The 27,818-nt window shown below is 37.2% G+C and overlaps 2 protein-coding genes across 6 annotated transcripts in view; one reads left to right on the forward strand and one right to left on the reverse strand.

Annotated features, from left to right (window-relative positions):
- Positions 1 to 316: 316 nt before the first annotated feature.
- IRAK4 (interleukin 1 receptor associated kinase 4) lies at positions 317 to 24,863 on the reverse strand. Of its 3 annotated transcripts, none has more exons than XM_040488391.1 (12): positions 24,723 to 24,863; positions 18,424 to 18,593; positions 15,505 to 15,650; positions 14,545 to 14,727; positions 13,893 to 14,053; positions 12,910 to 12,974; positions 10,071 to 10,185; positions 9,567 to 9,676; positions 5,696 to 5,879; positions 4,777 to 4,839; positions 1,029 to 1,187; positions 317 to 900 (listed from the first exon to the last, which is right to left on the reverse strand). In XM_040488391.1, exons 2-12 carry the CDS (start codon positions 18,582 to 18,584, stop codon positions 865 to 867), a joined length of 1,383 nt encoding a protein of 460 aa, XP_040344325.1. In that variant the 5' UTR covers positions 18,585 to 18,593; positions 24,723 to 24,863; the 3' UTR covers positions 317 to 864. The 3 variants fall into 3 exon arrangements, with proteins under 3 accessions (XP_040344325.1, XP_040344326.1, XP_040344327.1); XM_040488392.1 differs by lacking the exon at positions 24,723 to 24,863 and adding an exon at positions 24,239 to 24,344; XM_040488393.1 differs by lacking the exons at positions 15,505 to 15,650; positions 24,723 to 24,863 and having other exon boundaries at positions 18,424 to 18,537.
- Positions 24,864 to 24,976: 113 nt separating this feature from the next.
- PUS7L (pseudouridine synthase 7 like) overlaps positions 24,977 to 27,818 on the forward strand; it is a 33,195-nt gene continuing 30,353 nt past the window's right edge. For 2 of the 3 annotated variants that reach the window (XM_040488388.1, XM_040488389.1), the window contains exon 1: positions 24,977 to 25,068. The gene's annotated coding sequence lies outside the window, so the exon portion shown is untranslated. The remainder of the gene's footprint in view (positions 25,069 to 27,818) is intronic. The other variant, XM_040488390.1, reaches the window with a different exon arrangement.

Genomic DNA, 27,818 nt, shown 5'->3' on the forward strand with positions numbered 1-27,818 from the left:
TCTGCAAAATTCCATCATTATGGAATATGTTGCCATATAACATAATCTAATAATGACCATATCATCAGGTAATATTTGGTTAGTGGTGAATGCTTAAAATAGTACATTGTGGGGCACCTGGGTGGCTCAGTTGGTTAAGCGTCCTACTCTTGATTTCAGCTCAGATCATGATGTCACCGGTTCGAGAGATCAAGCCCCATGTCAGGCTCTGTGCTGACTGTGCGAAGTCTGCTTGGGATTCTCTATCTTTCTCTCTGCCCCCTCCCACTCATGCAAGCTTTCTCTCTCTCTCAAAAAACACACTGTGAACACAATCCTATAAACAAACGACTGTAATTGGATTGTATAAACATCTACATAAACTTTAAATTTTACATCACTTTACATGTTACAAAGTGCTTGTACATAGTCTGCATCATTGGATTTCCAGGACTACCTGTCAGAGAAGCACAATAGATAATTAGCCTAATGTTACCAGTGGAAAAACAAAGGCTCAAAGCTGTTAAGGGATTGTCCAAAGCTCTATGGCAAATTAGTAGTGGAGTTAGGGCTTCAGCTTCGGGTCTTTTCACCCTATAGTCCAGTCCCCTTTATTGCTAATTCTATGGTTTTCAAACCATGTTTGGTGAGGTTCTAAGGCGAGGTCTTAGGGATTACTCAAGAACTGAGGGTGACACTAAAAAGCCAGGGATTGGGGTCGATACAGTGGCTCTACTTTTGTTGTTCTATATATATATGTGTGTGGGGGTTCCATGCTCCATGCTGCCTTGTTAAAGGTAAAAAAGAATGTTTATAACAAAAATTTAGTTTAAAAACTGTTTTACATAGCTGTATATAAAAAACCAAGAGTCTTCCAGTGAAGTTTCAAGAAACTGTCATTTCTTGCAGCAGCTGTTGAACCTTTCATAAAGACAGAAAAAAACAACAAAAAAAAAATGCATTAAAGGGTTGGTTTGAAATGTACACTTAGGAAAAAAAAGATGAACCCTACCTTCTTCACTTTTTCAATAAATATAAAAAACCAGTACCTTCTTAATATCTGGTCTCTTATTTTTCTTTTCATGCAAGCATTGACTGGCAACAGAATACATGGTTTCAATGGAAATGGGATCAATGTCATTCATCTTCGTATCAATATAATCTTCAATTGTCTTTTCTTCATCTTCGATTTCTTCTTTAATATCTAGCTTTAAAACAAATGTTAAAACTTTAGTAGGAGTTTCAAAGAAAAGTGAGAGAAATCAGAATGTAAATGGACTTATTTCATCTACTTCATAACAACATGTACTCTTATTTTACTGTCTATTTCTATAACCTTACTAAGAATTAAAGACATACAGGAGAAACCCTATTTGTCTATTTATACATCTATTCATACCTAGGTACATACATACCTTTTAGATACTTTCGGCCATTTGCCTTCTAATTTTTGTATTTCTGTTGCTGAGCTAATTGCGCTCATGTTCCCATTGGCAGCATTTACCAGGCTGCTCGCCCAAGGTGATTTGCTTCTTGATGTGCTCCTGATAATGCAGTTCCAATTTCTGGACCCAAAATCCTCCTCCCTGGACAGGCACACTTGTCTATAGGTACTCAAATTATTGAATCAAAGATAAAGAGGTAGAAGGAAAAAGGGGACAGGGCCATGATAAAAAAGTACTGTAAAGGGAGAGAGACATAGAACTAGGATGATGTAGTGGGTCAAGTGATGGCCCTGAAAACAGTATGTCCAAGTCCTAATCCCCAGAATCTATGCTTATGACTTTATTTGAAGAAAAGGTCTTTGCAGATGTCATTAAGCATCTTGAGATGAGATCATCCTAGGTTATCCACGTGGGCCCTAAATCCAATGACGAGCATCTGTAGAAGAGACAGAGAAGAGAAGAAAACAGACACAGAGAAGACAGTGTGACCACAGAGGCAGAAATGAATGATGTGGCCTCAAGTCAAGGAATGCCAGCAGCCACTAGAAGCTGGAAGGGGCAAGGCAAGAATCTCCTCTGGAGCCTCCAGAGGGAATATGGCCCTGACAGCCCCTTGATTTCAGATTTCTTGCTTCCAGAACTATGAAAGAATAAATTTCTGTTATTTTATGTCCCAATTTCTTACGGCAGCCCTAGGAAACTATTATCATGGAAAAGACTACTTATGTGAGGTCAATTGTAAACCCTCCAGAAACTCTTCCAGAAGAATTTTAAGGGGCGCCTGGGTGGCTCAGTTAAGCTTCTGACTCTTTGTTTTGGCTTAGTTCATGATCTCATGGTTCATGGGTTTGAGCCCTGTATTGGGCTCTGTGCTGACAGTGTGGAGCCTGATTGGGATTCTCTCCCTCTCTCTCTCTCTGCCGCTCTCCATCTCTCTCTCTCAAAATAAATAAATAAATACACATTTAAAAAAAAAAAGAATTTTGAAAGCATTTGGGTGATGGCAGAATCTAGTGATGTAAAGGTTCTTTCAAGGCTCACTCACTCCATTTTGGTTATATTTGTAATAAAGTCTTACTACTTTATGGCCATCTTGCATGCACACCTTAAGAGTAAGTAAAAGGGTATAATCTTCCCTGAAGTTTTATGATTTTCATTATTATATGATCATGCATAAAGGTTAGGACTGAGATGGACTGTGTGTTTTTCTGTATTTCATCCTTACTCAAACCAAAGGTTTGAGTCTTTCATAATATATTAAAGGAGAAAAAGTCTGAGGGAAAAGGATTTAGGCTTTTAGACAGGTAGGCTTTGCTTAAAAAGTATAAATTACACAGTAAAAAAAAAAAAAAAGGAGAGTTCTTTTAGTTTTTTTTAACTGTCTTGTATTTTTATTTATTTATTTTTAATTTTTAAACATTTATTTATTTTTGAGAGACAGAGACAGAGCACTAGTGGGGGAGGGGCAAAGACAGAGGGAGACACAAAATCTGAAGCAGGCTCCAGGCTCTGAGCTGTCAGTACAGAGCCCGACGTGGGGCTTGAACCCATGAACAATGCGATTATGACCTGAGCTGAAGTCAGATGCTTAACCAACTGAGCCACACAGGCACCCCAACTGTACTGTTTTTAAAAAAAAAAAAAATTTTAATGTTTATTTATTTTTGGGAGACAGAGAGACAAAGTACAAGCAGGGGAGGGGCAGAGAGAGAGGGAGACACAGAATCTGAAGCAGGCTCCAGGCTCTGAGCTGTCAGCACAGAGCCTGATGCAGGGCTCAAACCCACGAAGCTCAGATCATGACCGGGGCTGAAGTCGCACACTTAACCCACTGAGTCACCCAGGCACCCCTGTATTTTTAATTTATACACTTTCTCTGTATAATCCCATCCACACCCAAAGCTTTATCTACACTTGGACACTAATGGTTCCAAAACATTGTATCTGCAGCTGAGGCTTCCTTCCTGATGTCCAACACACAGTAAGTAATGTACATACACTATAATAACATATATATAGCTATATATAGCTATATATTATATAGAAGATATAATTATTATGTAGATAATACAATAATATAAATATATATATACAAATAATAACTTTTCACAATAATATTATGTTCTGTAAATATAACTTAATGCGAAATGTTATATAATATATAATACTGGAATAGTACATATCCGGGAAACCATGGAAAGCTTTATAATGTACTTTTTATTAAGGGACACCAGTAACAATATTATAATATACAGATATCATACTTATGGCTTTTCTTAAAAGAGTATGATACCAAACTCTTGAGCAAACATAGCTTTTGACTTTCTAATCTCCATAGGGAAATAATCTGTTATTCATGTATTATCTGAATTTTTCACACTGGTTTGTCTCATTAGAACACATAAATTAGAAGAAAGTCAGAGTAGATATTTAATTTTAAGAAAAGCTTATACATGATAGTATTTCTGTAATCTTTAGTTTACAAAAGATTTTTGTAAATATTTAATTTTATAAAAAGACCCTCTAACTTCTTAAAATTTACTATATGGGGAAAAAAGGGGCAAGGCATAATTTTCTCATAACTTTAGCATTCAGTTAGTCTATTTATGTAATTGCCAACGAATGCCGAATATAATACACAGGTAATGTTTTCTATCATAATTTTATAATTAAAATACTTCATAGCGGTGCCTAGGTGACTCAGTTGGTTGAGCGTCCGACTCTTGATTTTGGCTCAAGTCATGATCCCAGGGTCGTGGGATTGAGCCCCACATTGGGCTCTGTGTTGAGTGTTGTGCCTGTTTAAGATTCTCCTTCTCTCTCTCCCTCCCCCTCTCTCTCTCCCCACTGCCCCTCACTCCAATTCACACTTTCTTGCTCTCTCTCCCTCAAATAAAAAATAAACAAACAAATAAATAAAATAAAAATAAAATACTCCATAATAGAAATAGATAGCAAATTTTACCAATAATTCTATTCTGATACAAATGTGAAAGGAAGCAATATTGTTTTTTCTCTCTGAGCTGAAAAGTCTGTTAGTAATCATCCTGAAAGTAACAACAACAACAACAAAATACTGGAGAAGACCTAAAAGATTATATAGTTCTATTCTGATATTACCCACAAAGAAACCAGAACATAGAATATATAAGTGACTTTACCAAGCTTCACAAATCCTTCATGGCAGAACTGAGATTAGAAGTCTGTTATGCTTTTTCCATATGCCACTGGGTAATTGCCAATGGAAAAATTGCCAATAGAAAGTGACATATCTAGATGACAAACTTACCCATACAAATTTAGATTATAAATGCAAAAGAAAAGGACTGGAAAAAATGAGTCTTTCAATTACCAATAACTGAGGTTCACGGTATTCATCTACAGCTGGAAGTCCAGTTATTATTTCTAATAAAACCTATGAAGACAAAAAAAAGATCCATTACTGTAACACTCAACACAACATATAGAAACTAGACAGAATATGGATCTTGATTATGAAATCTGATTAATCATTTCCACACATTGCATTATGCCTTTCAGGCATTAAAGCAGAAAGGACATGAGCTGTGATCATTTCTCACCATCATTCCCTCACAGAAACCTTGGGTTCCAGCAATCCCCACAAGCAGTACTTTTCGATTGTCAACTTACTAAACAATCAGCTCAACTCACTATGTATTCTAGACATTCTGTCCCCTGTCTTGCAGGGGATTCTTCACAAGAATAATTGTCTCTGGCTTTTAGAATATTATTTTCTAAAGTTTAGGCCTATCCTACAACTCTGTGCCTTAACAACACAGTGCTATGAAGTTAAATTTCCACATAGGAAACATACGCGCAAAAATAAGATCAAGTAGCACCTAACTTCTCCAACCATTTCCACTCACTCCATATTAAAAGTTATTAGGAACAGACCAGTAGATCAGAAAATGCCAAAGTGTACATCTGTTAAAAAATATTTCATTTAAAAACTGACAGTAAAATACATGCTGTATATGATTTGCTTTATGCACTAATTTAAGCTTCATACTAATTTGTGAGGATAGTGTGCTAAAAAAGTCATTTCTTACAGTAACTTCAGAAACCAATTTAAAAGTTTACAAATTTGGAGAAGCTTTTATGACTTTCTCGTTTAACTAAAGGTTAAAGTAAACAATATACATACTTACATAAGAGAGCTAAGAAAGACAGGTGTGTTCAAAATATTCTACTTCAACTTCACAGTTATAGCCAGAATGATTATTGTTACGAATTATATATGTGAAACTTACCACACCAAAGCTGTATATGTCCGATTTGGGTGTTATTTCTCCTCGTAAAGCCTCAGGTGCCATATAAGCTGTTGTTCCCACAATTCTGCTAGTCATGACTGTTTGGGCAAACTTCTCAGAAGCCCGTGCAAGCCCAAAGTCTGATATTTTGGCTGTAAAGTCTTCATCTAGTAAGATATTTGCACTGAAATAAAGTAAAGTTTGAAGAAAATAATATTTTTCTTTTCAAGCAAGTCAAACAGTCAGGTGTATGAACATACGTACATATTTACAGAGTAGACTATTTTATAATACACATCATAAAAGCCTGAAATTCGTGTAAACAAATCTAGACTTCAGATTGAAGCTAAAGAGAAATAATTGTCTTCTTTTTCCTTTTTGTTTCTTGAGGAAAAATTTTAGAAGAATATAAATGAAATAAAACTGTCCACAATAGTGAGAGATAATTTCATTGTTTCACAAATAATTTATTTTGGGAAAATATCCCTCAGTCTCCTAAAGCTCCAGTCTTAAATTCCTTTCCTAACATTTCCAAACTCATTTAAGAACAAATTTCCAAACAAAGTATCTTAATTATTCATCTCTTTATTCTTTTTTTTTAAGTTTTTAATTTTAATTCCAGTATAGTTAACATGAAGTATTATATTAGGTTCAGGTATTATTCTCTCCCTCTCTCTCTTTTTTTGTACTATCTGATAACTTTCAAAGAGGAAAGAACATGGCTAAAAGGTTCATTCATTCATTACACACATTCACTCATACACACATACTCACATTCAATAAAACTTTATCAAGGACTTGCTATGTATAATAGTATTTGATCTCAGTGCTGCATAGAAGGGGAGTTTTCAAATCTTGTCCATGACAAAGGTATATACCTAATTTTAAAAATCCAAAAAATATTCCACAATGGCGATGTTATGTACAAAACGCTGAGAGAACAACTAAATGCCTGGAAGAACTGGAGAAAATTCTAAAGACAGGGTAAACAGTGTGCTTAAAGGATTGTTAGAAGGTGATGGTTAAATGAGGGGAAAAGGTATTTTGGCAAATGGAGCAACACGTACATAGTGATGAAAACAAAAGCATGTGATCAATTTCAAGAAGCTGGTGCCCATGGAACATGGAGAGAATATGAACTTCATTCTGTGATAGCAGGACGCCAGTGAAAGTTTCCTAGTAATGAATTAGCGCTATTACACCTGAGTTTTAGGAACACTACCTGGCCAATGTAGTAGTGAATGGAAGAGAACTGGTACAGACTGGTTAAAGGCTGACCATGAAAGCTTGTAATAAAATAAGAGATAGAGTCTAGATAAAGAAAGAACATTGTGGGTGAAAAGGAGCTGAAAAGTTTGAGGCATGTTCAAAGGAACTTTGTAATTAGTCTGATATGAGGAATGAGAAAGACTAGCTGGGAGACAGGATGAATAGTGACTTCATTTAATCAGGAAGAGAATATAGGAGGAAGATTGGTTTGGAAGAGAAAATGAATTTGATTTCTGACATGTTAACTTGGAGGCTGCTGTGGGACATCCAGGTGAGGTATCTTTGGCCTGGAGATACTGAAAATATAGGATTGGAGGCTGATGATACAGATGATGATAGAGTCACCCACAAATAGATAGTAGGTGAAGTCAATATAATGTCAGTCAGCAAGAATATGTTGTGAGAACAGAAGAGACAGGAGGTGAGAACATGAGGAAATGCACCAATATGTAAGGGATGAGAGAGAGTGCCTGTCCTGTCATCCAAGCTTGATCCCTTTATCTGGACTCCGTCCTAAATTCTCAGGAACCTTACTCTATAAATTATCTTCTTCTTTCTTCTACTTATCATCTCCCTCTTCCCATAGGCATGCTTTAGTCTTCACCATCTAAAAAAAAAGGTTTCCTGAGTGACATATTATTTTCAGCGATCATTCTTCACTATCCAAATGTCTTAAAAGACTTGTCTACACTCACATCTCAGTTCTCCAGCTTTCTCTCTCCTCAACTACAAGCTGAATTCTGCCCAATTGCTACGTGTGGAAACAGAGGTCTGTAAAGATACTAATGACCTTCAGGGCACTAATCAAATGGTTATTTTCAATCCTCATCCTGACTTCCAGAAAGCAACTGATATTTTTGACTAATACTTCTTAGGAAATGCTCTCTTTCCTTATTTTCACGGATACCACACTTTCCTGGTTCTCATCTTACCTTTCTATGCCTATTTTCTTAGATTCCTTAGGGATCATGCTCTTCTAGTTGGCCATCAAGTCTTAAAGTTCCTTAGGACTAAATCTTGGGACCTTTTCTTAATCTCTATCTCTCCTTAAGTGAATACAATCATATGACAGGTCTTCAATTATCGCCTACATGCAAGTAATGCACAAATTTAATGTCTTCAGCTCAGACTTCTTTCAGGTCCAAATCTGTATATCACATTGTCTGTTTAACATCTCTACTTCTATATCTTAAGAGAATCTTAAACATAACATGTACAAAAGAGAATTCATATTCTCAACCCTCAACCTGGTCGTCTTCCACACATCATCCCAGAATGCAATTCAGGAAGCTATAAATCCAGGAGTCATTCCTGACATGTCCCTCTTCCTGACCCCTCTGCAGCCAAGATATCAGCAGGTTCTGCTATCTTAAATCTCTCAAATCTGCCCACTTCTTTTGATATGAACAGCTATCACCAAGACTTCTGTGAAAGCCTAACTCTCCCTTCTTACAAACTGTTCTCTACACTGAGAGTCAAAGTGACCTTCTCAAAACTTAAACAGGAGGCCACATCCCTACTTATAATTCTTCAACGGCATCTGGTTATTTGATGATAAAAATAAAGTCCTTACCTTAGTCTATTAAATCCTACAGGGTTTAGCTCCTTGCTGATTTCTATAAATTTATCTTGTATCAATCATTCCTTCCATTTCTGCACTTCAGTTATAACTGTGTTCGTTTCACTTCCTGTAATTAATTCATCATGACCCCATGCTCCCTCTCAACACTGGTTTCACAAATGCAGAATGCTGTTTTCCCTACCTTCTTTAGCCACCCTCAACTTGAGCCCACTTATTTCCCACTCATTCTTTGGATCTCTGCTAAAATATCACATCCTCAGAGAACACTTCTTTATACTAATATTTATATTAAATACTGTATACTGCACACTAAAGTTTTTTATGATCTTGTGATCATTCGTCTGATGTCAAATGCAACAAGTGCTACTTTTGCTAAATATATTATCTTCAGTGCCTACCATATGGTAGGTGCTCAATTAATATTTGTTACTTATGTAAGAAGAAAGAGACCTGAAATGCACCCATGGAGGATGAAAGTGATTCAGAAAATAATGGTGACCTCGAAAATAATTTTGACAAGGTAAAAGTGGTCAAGAAAAACAAAATGCCATGCTATTAAAAAAAAAAGAAAGGCTATGTAGGATGAGCACTAAAAATAGATCACTGGGTTTGTAATAAAGGAAATTATAGAACATCTTAATGAGAAGACCTTTCATGGGGTGCCATAAGTTAAGACATGCATATGAATATGAATTGAAAGAGTGAGAGCAAGTTATTCTTTAAAAAAATTTTTTTTAAATGTTTGTTTACATTTGACAGAGAGAGAGGGACAGAGCATGATCAGGGGAGGGGCAGAGAGAGAGACAGAGAGAGAGAGGGAGACACAGAATGGGAAGCAGGCTCCAGGCTCCGAGCTGTCAGCACAGAGCCTGACCCGAGGCTTGAAATTGAACTCAGAGACCGCGAGATCATGACTTGAGCTGAAGTCGGACACTCAACCAACTGAGCCACCCAGGCGCCCCTAGAGCAAGTTATTTTTTAAAGATGGTTCTCCAAAAGCTTTTTAAGAGTAGCATTTACCTTTTAATGTCTCTATGAATATGATGGTTTTCATGTAAAAAACTGATGCCAGTAGCTGCACCCTGAGCAATCTTGCATCTCATATGCCAAGAAAGTGGTGGAGTATCATCCTTATAAAATAAGAAACCAACCCATTAAAAAAAAGAACAACTTTCTCAGCAACGGCTGAAAATGATATCATATCACCCAGATTTAGAATTGCAATTTTTAAAAACTGTTCAAAAATAATCTCTCAATAAGATCAAACTGGAGTTACCATTTCTTATTTGACAATAAAAATATATAAGAGCATCTTCAAAGACTAGTCTTGACTGATAATTTTATGTTTAAGATTATTACCTAATAGAATGGCAATCCCAGTTGTTTACCTATCAGCTGTATAATTTTCAAAGAACAAGAAAAATATTAAGATTAATGTAGTTCAAATAACCTTGTCACAAAGTGAATATTCATATTCCAACACATAAACAGAAAGCCAAGCAATATGATGAACAAATATCTTACCAAGCAGGACAGCCTGTCCAGCAATGAGCCATTGGGCATGTAAACATACACTAAGCAGAGGTCATCTCCATCACTTGAGAAACCAAGTAGTTCTACTAAGTTTTCATGTTGACACCTACGACAAATAATTTTGCACTCAAAATTATTATGATACATACATACATTCAGCTGTAGGTTGAAGGTTATTCAATTTGGAACTTTAACAGAAAAAAAGGAGTAAGAAAATATTGATATGCTATGTATCATTATATTATAATATGTATGTTTATAGTATGTATATTTATTACAACCGCTTATAATTTTCTGCAAACAGTTCTTTCAGACAATACTGATCAACATTAGAAGCAACCCCTTTTTCCATTTTATAGTAAAAGCTCAATACTTTAGAACTTTGGAACTTGTGACAGTTTGGTTAAGGACTTGGGTTGATATTTACCTTTGCGTAGCACAATTTTCAATGACAGTACAGGCAAGATTTCAACAAGTCTGCTGAAACTGGTATGACAATCTTTTCAAGAACTTTTTAACATATCCAAAGCACTGATTTATAGACGTGTGATCTTTAACCACATCTAATTTACACATTTCTGATCTTTAATGATATGTTATTTATAACCTAATTTGAGTTTCTTTATATACTTGAATAAAATTAAAGAGAGCTGAAACATAACAAAACCTTAGGTTTCCAAGGCAAAGTAGAAAGAAAAGTGGGCAAAGTCCTAAGTTTAAAGCCTAGCTTTGCCACCCTCTGGATATTTGACCTATAGGCCAAATTAACAGTTAACAGGTTAACAACCTCACTGAACTTCAGCAACTTTACCAGATGTGGATAGTAATACCGATTACATAACACGAATGCTCTGAGAATTGAATGAGCAAATACATGAGAGCCTAGAAATATACTTAGAACATGATAACATTCCATCCACGTGCTTACTCATTTTGATTCAATATCATCTAAAATTCTGACATTTCATTATTTCAAATCAGACTTTAATTTGAAATCAGTCTGTCCTCATAAATATTTTAAGAAGTACAAATTAAAACAGTAAGTGCTCTATTTTCCACCAAACTGGCACATTTTTAAAATGAGTTGGCAACATTTGATGACTATACTATATACAAGGCACTGCAATAAATGATTTACCTGCTTTGTTTTATTGAATTCTCACAATAACTTAATGAAGTAAACACTATTATCCCATTTTATAGATGAAAAAACTAATGAATAGACAGTTAAGAAACTTGGCCAGGGTTATTTTGCTAGTAAGATCCAAAAATTGGTACTTGTTAAAAAACAGTGATAATATTCAACGGTGGTGAGGTAAAGGTGAAATTTGACATTGTAATACATTGCTGGCAGGAGTATAAATCACTATTTATAAAGCCTTATTTGGACATGTACTTGAAAAGTTTTTAAGAAGCTCATGAATTCTGAATGAGTAATTCTTCTAGGACTCTACCTGATGAAATATGCAGAGCTGCATTTAAAGATTTATGTACAACAAGATTTAATGGAGCTTTAATTTGTAATGCTGAAAATTAGAAATTAACCTAGTAGGGTAATGGTTAAATAAAATATAATCATCATATATGCCAAATAATTAACATATAATACCTTGAAATTAATGTATGATAACAAAATGTTTTAAAATTATTTTTAATGACATGGGAAAATCGTATACACACATCATGAGGCAAGTACATCAAAATATTAGTCATGGTTATCTCTGAGTGATATATTTAAGGGATGATTTTTATTACTGTAAATATATATTCCCGTATTTCGTAGATTATCTACTTTGGACAAATTACTTTTAGGATTGGAGAGTCGGTGTTAGAGTAGGGGGAACAAAATCCTGAAAGAGGTTTTTTGTTGTTTTTTTTTTTTTAATCAGTATGCATTATTTTTACTGTCACTGAATTAATTCCAGTCTGTTCTTTCTTTCTTGAGGTTAAGCAACTAGAATCGGTAATTTATAGCAATGGGTGTAACTGAGTATAAACTGGTAAATCTCATTAGAATTGTATAGTGACTGAGGGTGACTACACTTATGGTGGTGAGCACTGAGTAATGTAGAGAACTGCCGAATCGGTATGTTGTACACCTGAAACTAATAGAACGCTGTATGTCAATTACATTTCAATATTAAAAAAATACATTTAAAAAAAAGTAAAAAGAAAAAAGGTCAAGCTCTGGAATCAGATCCTAATATGAAAGGCAGATCTGATTTTTACTGGCTATGTGGCCTCGGGCAAGTTACTTAATGTTTCTAAATCTCAATGAAAAAAAAAAGGTAGGGAGGTTACAATAACCTTTATGAGGATTAAATGAGGCCACACACATAAAATACACTGCACTACAATTATTAGAATAATTTCCTGATTTGTTTCCCTTATTCTTCCTGAAGACACCCAACAATTTTCAAGCATACTGGGTCAAAATTTTCTAAGCATTCTGGCATATAACTTTTTCCTGGTTTAGGGTTGTTATCTAAGGGCCTATTATTCTATAATTTTTTTTTTTTTTTTTGTATCTCTATAATTTATCTGTCATGAATTTTGGGAGCAGCAGAGGATAATGGAAGATATTTGAAATCCTTTGTAACTTTGCTATGATTTAAAATAATAACTGCTGTTTTATCTACAGGCATATAAGCATATGCAGTCACAGAATTATAGAGTCAAAATTCTTTCAATTCCTCTAATCTGAACCCTTTATTTTAATTTTACATATCTGAAAATATCACTAGTTCACGGCATACTCTGGGTAAGAAACCAGGCCCCCTGCTTCTTGTCCTGCTCTTTTCCATTATACCACACTGTCAAATTAACTTACTTTGCCATAACTTTTATTTCTTGATCAAACTGCTGTTTCAGTTCTTCAGTACTAATGTCAACCATCTGAAAAAATAATATGTAATATAATACAACATGATAACCTTAAGGCTCCTAAAGCTAGAAGGAGGCACAAGCGATTGCCTGGCTGATCTTGCTTTCTTTAAAATAGTAAGGCATTATTCTCTCCCTTCTGTAGAATAACCGAGAACTGGAAATATTACTGATTTGTTTAAGGTCCTATGGCTAGTTAGCAGAAGGAAAAAAACCTTAAAAACCATATAACCATATAAGTCTCAGTTACTGTAGGAACAAAATGAAATAATGTGAGACTTCATTGTATAAACATTCTGAAGAAAAAATTTGCTGTAAGAAAACATAAGCAAATCTGAAGGCAAAAAGAACAACAAAACCTGCAAAAGTATTTGTACTGTATATGACAATGGGTGACTATTTTTATCATATAAATATGTATTATATGGATATTTCTAAAACATAATAACAGATTTATAATATAACAAATCAACTACATGCTGAACACTCTAGTAGCAATGGGAATGAGGGATCTAGACAAGAATTTTTTCAATCTTTTTTCTTACTGTGTAATTTTTAAACTTCATTTTTAAATGAGAACAGTAACATAAGAAAGTTATTTTTACAAAATTCTCTTAGTGTCTTCCCATTTTAATCTTGATTATGCATAAAAGCACTATGTAGAACAGGGCTTCTCAACTTTATTTTGTGATTCTTCCAAAATTATATATACAATTATATGTGTATGCCCATAACTACATTTTTGTAGGGACAGGATCCATAGCTTTCAGCAAAATTTTAAGTGTTCAGAACCACCAGCTTAGAAGATGTTTAAAGAAAATATGCTCTGAAATAATGTATTTCCTAAGGACTAATGTAAAGCTTAAGATAGAGCACCCTAGGAAGCAACTTTTTCCTTTAATTCTTTTTACTCCTAAAGATGTAACTTACTGCTGCAAGCTTCTTCACTGCTACAGTTTTGTTGTTCACGCAGCCTTTATACACAACTCCAAACCCGCCCTCTCCCATCTTGTTGCCACCGACAGAAATGGGCCTTTCATCAAAGTTATTTGTGACATTCTTCAATTCATAAAATGAAAAGCTGTGAAAACCTATAATGTCAATGAAATAAGAAAAAAAAGTGCTTCAATAAAAAAGGATATTGGTTTTAATAACTTCAGTGTTTTCTCAACTTGATTATTTCATGTATACACAAATATTTAAACTTTGGATTAGACAGGATAGGAGAGAGTAAAGCTATATTTTAAACTAAAAATTTAAGTTTTATCTTGAGAATTCTGTTTGGTGGTCCTCCACCCAAAACTCTAGTCACTTATTTTCTTTACAAAATGACCTTTTCAAGTTATGTAAATATTTATACATTTTTTCATATTTCTATGGTTGTTTGTATATTCTGTTGACTGTACTCACTGATAACACACTAATACAATGAAGATGGTGCTTAATAGGTCAGGAGGGAAAAAAAGAAAACCCACCAAAGAGCTATTGCCAGTGTGCACAAACAAAAGGAGAGATTTATTTCAAAGCAGTGATGGGCTTAATGACAAACCCGCCAGGGGAAAGCACTGCATATGTTACTTACGTGTATCACTGCCTGCTAAACTTGTATTTTCTGGACTTGAGGAGTCAGGGGGCATATAGTTTTGTTCAAGATCCTGCACAGGTAACACAAATGTCCTGTCTTTGCCACAGAGAGGCATTTCTTTCTGCGGAACTGTTACAGCTTCTTTAGCAGGTAGTGTATCAACAGTTTGGGGAACAGCATCTGCCAAATGAAGTCACAAGTTGTTCTTCAATACGGAAAAGTGTTTGTCCAAAAGTTAAACTAGGAACTTGGTTCATTTGACATCACTTCAGTTTCCACATGTCAACCCCATTTTCTCATAGCACACATGATAAGCTACCTAGTATGCATTTGTGAGTTTGGGGTTAAGGTGATTAGAGAGGGTAAGGCGATGTTTTCAAAAAGTCTATGAGCCACCTACATCAGAGCACTGAAGTGCTTGTTTAAAAACGTAGACCTTAACCCAAGTCAAGAATTCTGATACAACCAGGAAGCTACCTGTTTAACAAGAACCCCAAGGGATTCTATTGCACACTGAAAAGTGACAACTGCTAGCATAAATGGCATCAAAGGGAAATAAGGAATCCCATGAGGGTGGAGGTTAAGGGTAAAGAAAATCAAGAGCTAAAAACAAACAAACAAAACCAACCAACCAACCAACCAACCAACCAACCAACCAACCAAAAACACCCCAAAACTAATTTTCATCCTTCTACACTTCCTACTGGCACAAAACTACCTGACTTGAATGGTGGGCTCAGGCCCAGTCAGGAGGCCTCCTTCTCCTCAGCAGCAAGTCCACAGTGCCCTATGTCTGGGGTGCTTTTTGAGTTGGGGAGGGTGGAAAGAATGAAAAGGAGTCTCAAATGTAAAGTTCATCTACTAGGAGAAAAAAGTCCAAGTAAGAAGACATGTTCCCATTTCTGCCACTTGCCTTTGCACCCTAATCGTTGATGCCCTACTCATGCTCAAGTTTACCTGGTAGCAAAAGACTTGCTGGGGCAAAAAACTCATTTTGGACCAAAAGATCCACAAGATCACCAACTGTGCAATTTGTGGTACCCCAGTCAAACAGTAATTCACAAGTGGGGCTTTTTCCAGTTTGAAGTAATGCTTCAAATCTCCTTAAAAGCAAGCAACAAAGAAACAAAATTAGTATGTAAATAGGCTTAACATGAAAATAGGAATTATTCCCTCATGCCCTTATCTGGCCCATACCATCTCCTATAGTATTAAAGGAAAGGGGCAGCAGAAGAACCAGCCAGAATTACAGAAAATTGGGAAGATAGGCAGAAAGGAAAAAGATGCTGAAGGTGATTATACTATAGGTTAGCATATAGTGAGTACTTACTGAGTATCTGCTCAGTGGGCCATGGGATACACCCACATAAACTCATTTAATTCTCAAAGATACTACAAATGTAGTACTAATTATGAATGAGAAAGCAAAGCATAAAGAGGTAAAATAACCAGCCCATAGCCACACAGCCAAAAAACTGTATCTAAATTGAGATCCAAATTTAGATCTCATTTGACATAAGGGTCTGCTTTCAACCTACTAAGCTATATTTCTTCCCTACCTGACTTAATAACTCTGCTAGCCATATGAGTTTAAAAAAAAATTTTTTTTTAATGTTTATTTATTTTTGAGAGACAGAGTGCGAATTGGGGAGGGGCAGAGAGAGAGAGGGAGACGCAGAATCCGAAGGAGCCTCCAGGCTCCTAGCTGTCAGCACAGAGCTTGACATGGCGCTTGAACTCACAAACCGTGAGATCATGACCCGAGCCGAAGTCAGACGTTTAACCAGCTGAGCCACCCAGGCGCCCCTTAAATTTTGTTTTAATGTTTATTTTTGAGAGAGAGAGAAAAAGAGAAAGGCAGACACAGAAGACAGAGGATTCGAAGCAGGCTCTGTGCTGACAGCAGCAAGCCTGATGCAGGGCTCTAACTCACTAACCATGAGATCACAGCCTGAGCTGAAGTTGGATGCTCAACCAGTTAAGCTCCGCAGGCACCCCCAGTCATATGATTTTCAATAAACCCTCCTGTTTAATGAAATACAATACTATACATGAACTTGGAGAATTATTCCTTTGATCTTAATTACATTTTAGTTAAATTAAGGAAAAACAGGTCAGTTTTTTGTTCTTATTTCTTTAAAAATTAGTTTGGAAACTAACAAAAATGTAACAATTTTTTCTGGTTTTCCTCCAAATTTTTTACATTGAAAAATTTCAAACCTACATAAAAGTTGAAAGAATAATACCATGAACAACCATTTACCCTTCACCTAGAAGCACTAATTGACCAGTTGATAACACTTTGTCACACTTGTGTTCTTGCCCTCTCCCTTTACCTGTATGTGTGTGCACAGGAGCACATGTGTATGCACACAGGCTTTACAGTGGAAGCCAGACACCTTGTACAATGTCTCACAGTCTAGATTTGTCTGACTACTTCCTCATGATTAAATTCAGGTTAAAAATGTTGGGTAAGAACACTACATAGGTGACAATATGTTCTTCCCACTGTATCACATCCAGAGGGCACATAATGCAGTCTGTACCATTATTAGTGACCCAAAGTTTGATTACTCGGTTAAGGAGGTATACTTCAGATTTTTTCTTTGTAAAAGCACCATTACCCTTCATAATTCATAAGTAACCTGTGGATAATACTTTGAAATCTTATGCATATCTTGTTCATTGACAACTTTTCATCTTGTCGTTTTAGCATCACTGATGAGTCTTGCATGAAGCAATTAGTCATTGGTGGTTGTAAATTGGTAACTTTTCTATCATTTTTTCAATAATTATTTGTTACCATTAATCTGTAGAGAAGAGCTTTTTCTCCGCCCCCCCCCCCCGCCTCAACCATTCTCCAGAAGGTTTTTTTCTTTTTTTAATTCTTTAACGTTTATTTATTTTTGAGACAGAGAGAGACAGAGCATGAACGGGGGAGGGTCAGAGAGAGGGAGACACAGAATCTGAAACAGGCTCCAGGCTCTGAACTGTCAGCACAGAGCCCGACGCGGGGCTCGAACTCACTGACTGCGAAATCATGACCTGAGCCGAAGTCGGCCGCTTAACTGACTAAGCCACCCAGGCGCCCCCAGAAGGTTTTAATAGTGTATCAGTAAACTATCTTTGAAAGTTGCCTTTCAAGGTTTAATCTTAAACTTCTTTCAAGTAACTTAAAGTGTTTATCCTTCATATGAGGAAACACTTCCTAGAAGGACTAAGACAGAAGTTAAAGTTTTGGGATCTTTGTTAGGTTAATGCTGAAAATCATAAATTAATGTCTTTTCCTCTTACTTCGAAAGACAGATTTTGATACAGGTTTTAGCTGAAGTAACAGCTTCAAAAATAAAATCTGTACTTGTATTTTACACTAAATCAAGCAGAGATAAGTAGACAAAGAATGAAATTATCTGAAGATAGTGTTGAAAAACCCTGCCTAAGAACTAAGAATTCTGTTTATAGATGTGTACATTTATAAGCAACTTTAAAATGTCAATTTGAAGAACTCCCAAAGTACACTGGTAAGGTGGAGTAGAGATTTATACACTTAGAATTTTACTAGAGATGCTTATAATATCTTATGTTCAATCTGGAAATGACAAGTGTGAGGCAGAGGGAACTGTTCTCAGCTTGCTAAACAGAAAACTATAGTAAAAGTAGGAATCTTGATTCTAACCCAAAAACTTATTTGCAAGATCACAATACTAGCCAAGCTAACATAATGGAGAAGGAATAAAAAAATCATACACACACACAGAGGAAAAAGAGAGAGAGAGTTTTACTTTCTGAATTGCAACATTAGACAGTATTTACATCTATTCATCATTCTAGATTGTGATGTAAGAATTTAAAAAGGAAGAGAATTTTATAGGTTACCTTATGTGAAACTGATTGTATCTATCATCACCAGATGGTTTTTTAATAGCTACCGCTAACTTCTTCCATCCTTCTTGAGGATCAATAAAATCTGACAGCTTCCTGATTAGTCCAACATTGAGGGAGCGCACATATGTTGAAGATGTTATGGGTTTATTCATCTTCTCTTCCTAAAATATGGAAAATTGTCATTAAAATTTTACAGTAGTTTTAGTGATGACATCTGTAAGCTTATAAATCACATTTTTCTACAGTATATGAAATGTTGGCAACTGATTACACCATAATAAAGAAACACTCCAAAGTCAACTAACTGATATCCTAAGAAGAAATTAAAATTGTGGTTTATTTGTTTAATTGTCCTCTGTTCTTACTTACTTTCTCTACCTATAATTATCAATAAAAAATGGAAGAATCTTTTTCTGACACTGACATTTCCCAAGTATAACTTATCCAAAGGAGTAAAAAATTTACTTTTTTGGAAAAATTCCTGTGAATATATTCAGGAATCAAATCTATTAAATAACAGAGATTTATTTTTTAATTTAAAATATTTTTCTCAATCAGTATTTATTTACTATGAAACATTTACCACCACTCTTTGGTAGAAGTAAAAAAAAATGTACTGAAATAATTTGAGTAGCATTAAAAGACACGGTAAATAGTCAACTTTTACTATAATATCTCTTTTTCCAATGTTCCACATTATTTGAATCCAGCAGACCTATCTGATCATAATTCATTCTCTACTAAGCCAAACCCTGTGGTTCACCACTTTACACTCTAGAGCAAACCTTTATTTCCTTATTCCCCTTTTTCTTTTGCCACTGCACCCTGGAGAGCATCAGCCAGGGATAGATTTCACAATTTTACTGGTACAACAGCACTGCTGAATATACCTAAGAGAACCTGGTAACTGAGCAGACTGGTATGAATACGAATTAATGGGGACCCCTTTTCCATGGGGCCTTCAACACTGCTGTTAATCCTTTTACTTGTCTTCTCTCAGCTTATTGTCCTTAGTGACTATTTCACACCTTACCCTCTTTCCATGTGGTTTTATTTGATCTCTATGCCTCTCATTTTTAGCAAGTAGCAACCTTTCCTTCTAATTCATCAAGACAGAGAGATTTAGATATTCTTCTGTCAATTATTTTTCTGCTTCCCTCCATATATATATATTTTTAAAAATTTTTAATGTTTACTTATTTTTGAGAGAAAGAGAGAGACAGAGCATGAGCGGGGGAGGAGCAGAGAGAGAGGGAGACACAGAATCTGAAGCAGGTTCCAGGCTCCATGCTGTCAGCACAGAGCCCGACGTGGGGCTACAACCCACGTACTGTGAGATCATGACCTAAGCCGAAGTTGAGGCCCAACCAAATGAGTCACCCAGGCTCCCCATCCTCCTATATTTTTAACTTTAAGATGTACTATAATTAAATTTTGGAGTAAAAAATATATTCATGTGGTACAAAATTCAGAAGCTATAAAAGAGTAAGAAGCAAATGTCTCCCTGATCCTAGGCCTCTATATTTATATTCTCTTCTCTTTGGCCTTCTTTGACCATGGCATCTAAGTAGGTCTATCTGCCTTCTACCTAATTGTCTTTGATCACTGCACAATGTAACTGTAATCATGTATTTATTTGTTTAGTACCTGCCTCCCCCATCAGATTATAAGCTCCATGAGTTCAGGGACTATGCTCTTTCATTCACTAATATAAAACTAGTGACTAGCACGTGGTATATATTGAAGATAAATGTTAGAAATGAATGAATTTGTTGTCTAGTACCATGCTAAGTAATTCATATATTTCACTTAACCCTTACAGTGATGAAGACAATTTTAACATCTTTACTTCACAAAGGTAGTAAATGAAGACTTGTACACGAATCTGTATCTTACTCCAAAATTCATTCCATATGTCCTTGCTTCTATAACTCAATGCATTGTTTGAGTCATTCTCTTTTCTATAAAGACAAGACATATCCTTTCATATATTCATATGTTCAAATAACATGTCAGGCTTTGGGGGCATCCGGGTGGCTCAGTTGGTTAAGGGTCCAACTTTGGCTCAGGTCATGATCTCGCGGGTTTGTGAGTTTGAGCCCCATGTCAGGGTCTGTGCTGACAGCTTGGAACCTGAAGCCTGCTTCAGATTCTGTGTCTCACTCTCTTTCTGCCCCTCCCCCGCTGATGCTCTGTCTCTCTGTCTCTCTGTCTCTCTCTCAAAAATAAATAAACCTTAAAAAAAAATTAAAAACAAACATGTCAGGCTTTGTACTAAGTGATGGGAGCTACAGAGAGGAGAAAAATCTTTGTTTTCAAGCTTCTCAGTCCAGCAGGGGATACAAAGAGTGAATGACAAATGTTACAAGAGGGGTGTGCAGGGTGTGGATGCCCAGTGAATGAGCATCAAGCCAAAGCAGTCTAAAGGAAATATATCAAGACAGATTTAGGTGGGGTGGGAGATTAGAAGGATGAGTGAAAAGGAATGAGGATAAACCTAAAAGGAAATTCCAAGCAGTAGGAATAGCAGGGAGAACATGGATTAGGCTCAGGCAAGGAGTTTGCTATGGCTGGCGCATGGGATGCATGTCATTAAGTAGTAAGAGAAGAGGTAGGAGAGGTAGGCAGGGCCAAATCATCATGCACCTCAGATATTAAGACAAGGAGTTTAAGCTTTCTACTAAAAGTTATAAGGAAGCCATTTCAGGATTTTAAAGAAAGGTGTCATGAGATCTTATTTGGTTAAGTGGATTCTCCTGGATAAAAAAATTTGAAGGGATGTATATTGAGATAAAGAGACCAGTTTGAAGACTTTGCAATAATCTAGGTCAGCAGAAATGAAAGCCTGAAAAAAGTTGAGGAATGGAGGGAAAAAAAGACTCAAAGATTTAGGAGGCCAAATTGAAATAATTTAACGACACATCAGATATTAGAGGGAGAGGAGAATGAGGGAAATCCAGAAGCTGATTCCTGGTTTTTTGGCTTGGGCAGTTAGATGATAGAGGAAATGAAGTGTTCATGGTCATGTTAAATGTGAAATATCTACCTCTGGCACCATCTAGGGGATTTGGCACTAAGTAGCTAGATATATGGTCTGGAGCTTAGGAGAGAGGTTTAAGTAAAGAATGCTCAGTGTATGAGTATTCTCAAATGTTCACAAGTAAATTGTTGGTTGAAGCAACAAGTAAATATGAGGTTGCCTATTAGGAACATATAGAATATGAAGAGAAAGAAGAATCTTTAAAAAGTATTGATTAGCCATGGAGGTAAGAAAAAAAACTAAGACAATAGCATATCAGAGATTTCTAGAATAGGGGATAGGTTGGTATAAAAGACCCAAAGAGGTCTGATAAATACTGACGGGTGTGTTAGATTTGGAAACTGGATGACTTAAGAACAGTTTTTATAGAGCAGTGAGTGAATGATAAAAGTGCATTTTCCAAGAAATCTGGGTTTGAAGGGAAGGAGACACAGAGGCAGAGACAGAAGGCATCAGTTCTCAAATTTGGTCTTGGTACCCTTTACACTCTTAAAAATTTCTGTGGACTCCAAAGAGTTTTTGTTTATATTGGTTAGATCTATCAATAGTTACCTTCTTAGAAACTGACACTGAGAACTTTAAAGATTACTTATTCATTAACTGATTAAAAATAATGAACATATTACATGTTAGCATACATATTTTGATACAAATACATTTTCCAAAATAAATAAAAGTGTGATATTATTTTACAGTTTTGTAAATGTCTTTAATGTTCAACTTAATAGAAGACAGCTGAATTCTCATATCTGCTTTTGCATGTAATCTGCTGCAATATATTGATTTGGTTGACATATATGAAGAAAATCCAACTTCACACAGACACATAGCTGGAAACAGTATTTTAATAGCCTTTTCACAAAGTAGATTTTTCTCTTTGACACTATAGTGAACCTTGATAAAAGATAATATCCTAAACCATATCAATGAACTTTGTTTCATTAAAGTTCATTGCATTCTGAATCAATCTTTTACTCATAAGCGATTTTGACCCTACAAACCTCTTGAAAGAGACTTGGGGACACCAACAACATCCTGAAAACTGCTGGTTTAAGATTTGCTTTTAGAGTTAAGCCTGGTTGAAGATACAAAAAGGGATAGTGAATAGAGTATAGGTGAAGATGTAGCCTTGAATAGAAGGAAGATTCTTCCAAATCTTGAAAAGAGGAAGCAGAGGTTTGGATACAGACATATTTGAAGGGAGAGGGAGAATTCTCACACAACGTTATTTTTTGGTGAAGCAGAAGGTGAATTCATTTAGGGCTCAGTAAAATAACTGCCCAATCACCTTGAGGACAACCAGGTAAATGCCTAGGATTTCTTCAAGCTCAATGCAAAAGGCACTATTGGCTTTCCCTGATAATCATCTCCTTTGCTCCAAACTGTCACCAGTCACTCTTCCAGCATAACAATTATCATATTTTATTGTTTAATGTGTCTGCCTTCTCTTCTAGATGGTGTGCTTTCCTAAGCAGGGACCCAACCAAATTGAGCTTTAGCAGCTACTCAAAATAGTTGTGTTGGATGAAAGACTAATTTTAAAAATTTAATTTAGTTTTTTCAAGTTTATTTATTTATTTTGAGGCAGAGAGGGAGAGAGAGAGAATCCCAAGCAGGCTGAAATATTGAATATTTCAGAATGCTAAAATAAATAAATCAAAGTAGACTGAAGTCTACTTTGTGCTGGATACTGATCTAAGTTCCTAGAGATAAAACATTAGGAAAATATGAAAAAAATAATTGAACTCATGGGGCTTATATTTTTAACAGAGGAAGATAGCCAATAAGCAAATAAACTCTATACTATGCTACATAGTGCGGACAAAAATAGAGAAGGGGTTTCATTTTTAAAGAGGGTAGTCAGAGTAGGCCTCAGTAAAAAAGTGCCATGTGATTAAAGGTCTGAAGAAATGGGAAAGTCAGACATTGGGATATCTGTGGGAGAAGCTTGGAGACAAAAGGAATACTAAATGTAAAGGTCTGGAGTGGGCCCACTGAGAGCAGCAAGGAGATGCTAAGTCTGGAGAGGAAGGAGCAGGAAAGTAGCAGATTAGATGAGAGAGGTAGGCTAGAGCCTATAGCCTTTGTATTGATTTTGTTTATCCTCTGAGTGAGAAGACAGTGGAGGCTTTGAGAATGGAGACATACACTCTATATTCATGTCTTAAAAGGACACTGGGGCTGCTGCTGAGAATAAAGGATATTGGAGTAAGAGTGGAGAGGCAGGGAGTGACCAATTAGTAGTACACGAACAATCCAGGTGGGAGGTGCTGGTGGCTTGGGTGGTAGCAGAAAAGGTGCAAAGTCTTAGGATGCTGTATATTTTCTGAAGTAGAGCAAATAGAATCCTATGTGCTGATATGAAGGGCAAGGAGATTGCACCAAGATTTTTGGCCTGAACGTTTCCTGACATTTACTAGGATGGAGAAGACTGTAAGGTGCAAGTTTGGCCCGCAGGATCAGGAGCTTGGACTGGACAGGCAGAAAGCAAACTTCAAATGAGTGCTCAGCTTGAGAGAATAAAAGAGATAATGAACTTTCTGACCGATCTCTTCAAGGATTACCCTTAGAAAGGGGAAAGGCTGGCTTTAATATTCTCCACTCTTAGGGCTCCTTGGGCAGTAAGTTTTTCAAGCACAAATACAGCTATCTGTTTCCATTTTAAATGGCATTTTCTCGCTTTCTCAGGGTCTGCTTTTTATCCCTTTGTTATCTCTCTTGCTCCAGGCTGTCAGGTATACTTTTCCCATCTGATTCTGTACTTACCTGATCCTGACAGCCCTCTTTACTTTCTAATTTCCTGGAAACTTGGAAGCCAGAGTGACAAGTTAATTAGAATCTTGTGGAGACCCAGAATGCTTTCCATGCCACGAGCATCTCTGCCCGGAGCTGGCCTTACTTCCTGGTTCTCGGGAAAAGAGATTCATTTCGTAAATTGGTTCCCGCAACACAACGCCTGGGTGTTGAGAAACAGGACGCGAGGTCTGACACAGCCACACAATGAACTTGGTGACGCCTCTCCACGCCCCGGGCTCCTCCCCAGGTCCTATTCACTTTTTGAACCTCGGGAACCCACCCAAGTTTTTAGCCTGGAGCAAGCTGTGCGCACACAAACTACTTCCTAACTTTTCTCACTTTGCTATTTTCCTTCCGAAACCGTCCCTCAACAACCTTGCGGCAGAGGGATGGAGGCCGGAGCACAGATCTTGGACGACCTGTGAAGAAGGCGCGCACGGCGGGAATCCCTTACCTGCCCAGTAGCGGGGCGCCAGGGCGGCTGGGGCGCCTGGGCGGCCAGGGCACCGCCCAGCTGAGCCGGCTGCGAGGCAACCCGGACTTGGAACAGCAGCGGAGCGGGGAGGGTCCCACCTGTTAGTTCCAGCCCGAGACCCCGCCCACGTCCAAACCCCGCCCCTCCTCTTTGCAAGTCCTGGCGTCTCCGCAGAGAAATTCCGGGTCTTGAGTAAGGCTCTGCTTTAAGTGGCAGCCTGCCCCTTTAATTACTCCGCTGTCGGAGGCTAAGTATTTTAGCGCTTCCGGACTTGCGCACAGTTTTGTGCCCAGGAATTCCGTAACGTGGACGTGAGGTAGACCGGGTCAATCTTGCGAGTTTTGGCGTTTCTGTGGGGGGCAATGACGTGATTAGTAATGGGACCCCCGACTGTTTGCCCGCAAGAGGAGGGCGACATGGGCTAGTATCGTGCGTTGGGACAGGAGGGGGAAGTGGAGGGAGAAGTGGAGCCATTGGCTGTGTCTGGGGGGTACTTTCGGATTAGCCAGAAGGCAACACCGCCGGAGACTAGTTCTGCAAATTGGTGACAGGAAGCAAGTAAGAGTGAGTTCGGCTGAGCGTTGGCATTGGAAGAAAGAGCGTGAGGGGAAAAGGCACTACCTGCTGCATTTCTAACATCTCCCCAGAATCTACCCTCAACCAACAATTACCCTGTCTTGGGTTAGCCAAACTACTCACTCCCCTCTCCACCCCGTACCCGCATCAAGAAATCTGTTTAGGAACACTGCACATTTGTGTTTAACTCCACGTGGGCTCCTTGGCCCCCTCCAGCTCAGCTACATTCTTTTATAAGATGGTTGTTGTAATTCCCTGATCATTACGTTCTTTTCAGTTCTACCTATCCTAGTAGTTTAGAATGTCGTCACATCTTGCTTTTACTGGGAGAGAGTAGATCTTTATTCTTTACAAGGCCAATCCTAAAACAGTGCTCTTGATCACATTGCTTTGAAACTCTTGGAATACTTCATCACATTCATCCTGCTCATTGCCATTATTCATCTTATTAAAACAGCTTTTTGGATTGTGCCATTTTTCTACTCAAACACCTGCAGTAGCCATCTATTGACCACTCAATAGATCCTAAGTCCTTGGCAGGGCATTCACTGGCAGTTTGGCTCTAATCCAAACCGTATTTTCTAGAACTGTACTGTAAGACATTACTCCTGTGTCTGGACTGTTCAATTTTCCCTGGCACATTGCATATTTTGTTTGTATGTTACTTATACGTTTTTACCTTATTTCTGTCTCTTGAATAATTTTGAAGACTTAGATGGCCACTTCTCACATTACACCTTTTCTGATTATCATAGGCCGGAGTGATCTCTTTTTTCTTCCTCTTCACTCTTACAGCTCTTATTTTGTACTAGTTTCATTATTCAACAGTCAGTATTGGTTGCATGCTTACTATATGCTTGACGCTGTTCTGAATGTGAGATAATTAGTCAATTAGGCAGACACGGTTCTTGCTCCCATAGAGCTAACATTGTAGTTGTGAGAGGTCTACCGTAAATAATAGGGAAAATTATTAGATAGAAATACTGTGCAGAAAATTGAATAGAGTTTGGTGAAAGAGTGCCTTGCTGGTTCCTTTACCATATTAGTCAGGGAAGACCTCTCTGAGGATGTCATTGGGGAAGGGCTAATTTAATCAGCAGGAACAGTTAACACAAAGGAACTGAAGAAAGCTGGTGTGGTTGGGAGTATAGTGGGTAATGGGGAAAGGATACAAGATAAGTTTGGAGAATAAACAGAGGCCAGAATCTTAGAAGTCTTTGGAAGCCAGGGTAAGCAGTTTGGATTTCATTCTAAATGTGATCAGAGGTTTTAAAGAGAATTGTGATATGACTTAATTTACCTTTTAAATCATCATTCTGGCTATGTGGAGAATGGACTATGGTAGGCTTGTAGAAGCAGATGAGAGGCCTTCGCAATGTATAAGAATTACTGAGGTGGAAGTACTGCGTGATCAAAGGACAGCCATCATGTACTGTCATCTCTTGACAGTAATCAGAGAGCCAGATGCTTAAAGCTGATGTAATTTTTTGTGATGAGAAGGTCAAGGTTATGACCAAGATGACGTGGAAGTGGATTGAGGTGGAGATCAAGGACTGTGGTGTTAAATAGATGATGCATGTAGATGGACGTGAAAGTCATGCTGGATAGACATTGAGGGAGGCACTAAAGGCATCAGTGAATGAAGAAGAGTCATCTGGGGATCAAAGAGAAGATGATAGCAGATGGTAGAGCCAGATGGCATGAGCTTCGAAAGAGCTGGGATTTGGGGAGGTAGAGGAGGGATAAATGGTTTGGAGCTGTGGCAAATAGAAAATATTTACTATCTCCAGGTCCTAAGTTAGGTGGGTGTCAAAGGAAAAAGAGTCCTCACTTGAGAAGACTAGAGAAGAAGCCTGAGGAAATAGCCAGGTTTCAGTTATGGCAAGAAACTGAGGAGACTGTGCAGGAAATCACGGAAAGAAGGAAAATAAATATATCCTCATTTAGTCTAAGAAATTAAGATATAGAGACTTTGCTGTGATTTCTACATGGCATAATTGGGGGTGGGGGTTTGCTAAATTGGTTCAGATTGGTAGAATACATTGTAGAAATGGAGTGAAGGTTCAGATGATGACAAATTACCTAGAGATTGTAGTTAACACACAGAACTGAGTAGTATGGGGCCCATGGGCATTTTATCTTTCTTATAGCACTATCTGGTATGGTAGCCATGGGTTATGCGAAGGGTGAGTAAAGGCTTCTTCAGAGGATTCTCTTATCTACTGCTTCAAGAACATCTGTAAGGGTTTTTTTCTCTCTGATGCCAGTTGTATGGTTGGAATTTTTCTGTGCATCAACCTTAAAAACTTGTGTCTGTAAAAATTTGTAACTGGGCTTTCAAGAAGGTTTAAGATTCTGGATTAATTTAAGCCTATTTTGTTTTTGTTTTTTGTTTTTTTTTTTTCAACGTTTTTTATTTATTTTTGGGACAGAGAGAGACAGAGCATGAACAGGGGAGGGGCAGAGAGAGAGAGGGAGACACAGAATCGGAAACAGGCT

The sequence above is a fragment of the Herpailurus yagouaroundi genome, unplaced genomic scaffold (assembly GCF_014898765.1).
Source record: "Herpailurus yagouaroundi ecotype Mexico unplaced genomic scaffold, PumYag 166, whole genome shotgun sequence".
NCBI classification, from domain to species: Eukaryota; Metazoa; Chordata; class Mammalia; order Carnivora; family Felidae; genus Herpailurus; species Herpailurus yagouaroundi.

What these genes read in the sequence shown, in the direction of transcription:
- IRAK4 (XM_040488391.1), bottom strand. Translation starts at nt 18,584, where the DNA reads ATGAATAAACCCATAACATCTTCAACATATGTGCGCTCCCTCAATGTT. An exon ending in TTTAGCAGGCAGTGATACAC is followed by an intron (nt 14,054 to 14,544) that starts GTAAGTAACATA and finishes TTGACATTATAG; the next exon opens with GTTTTCACAGCTTTTCATTT. An exon ending in ACCGTGAACCTCAGTTATTG is followed by an intron (nt 1,188 to 4,776) that starts GTAATTGAAAGA and finishes TTTGTTTTAAAG; the next exon opens with CTAGATATTAAAGAAGAAAT.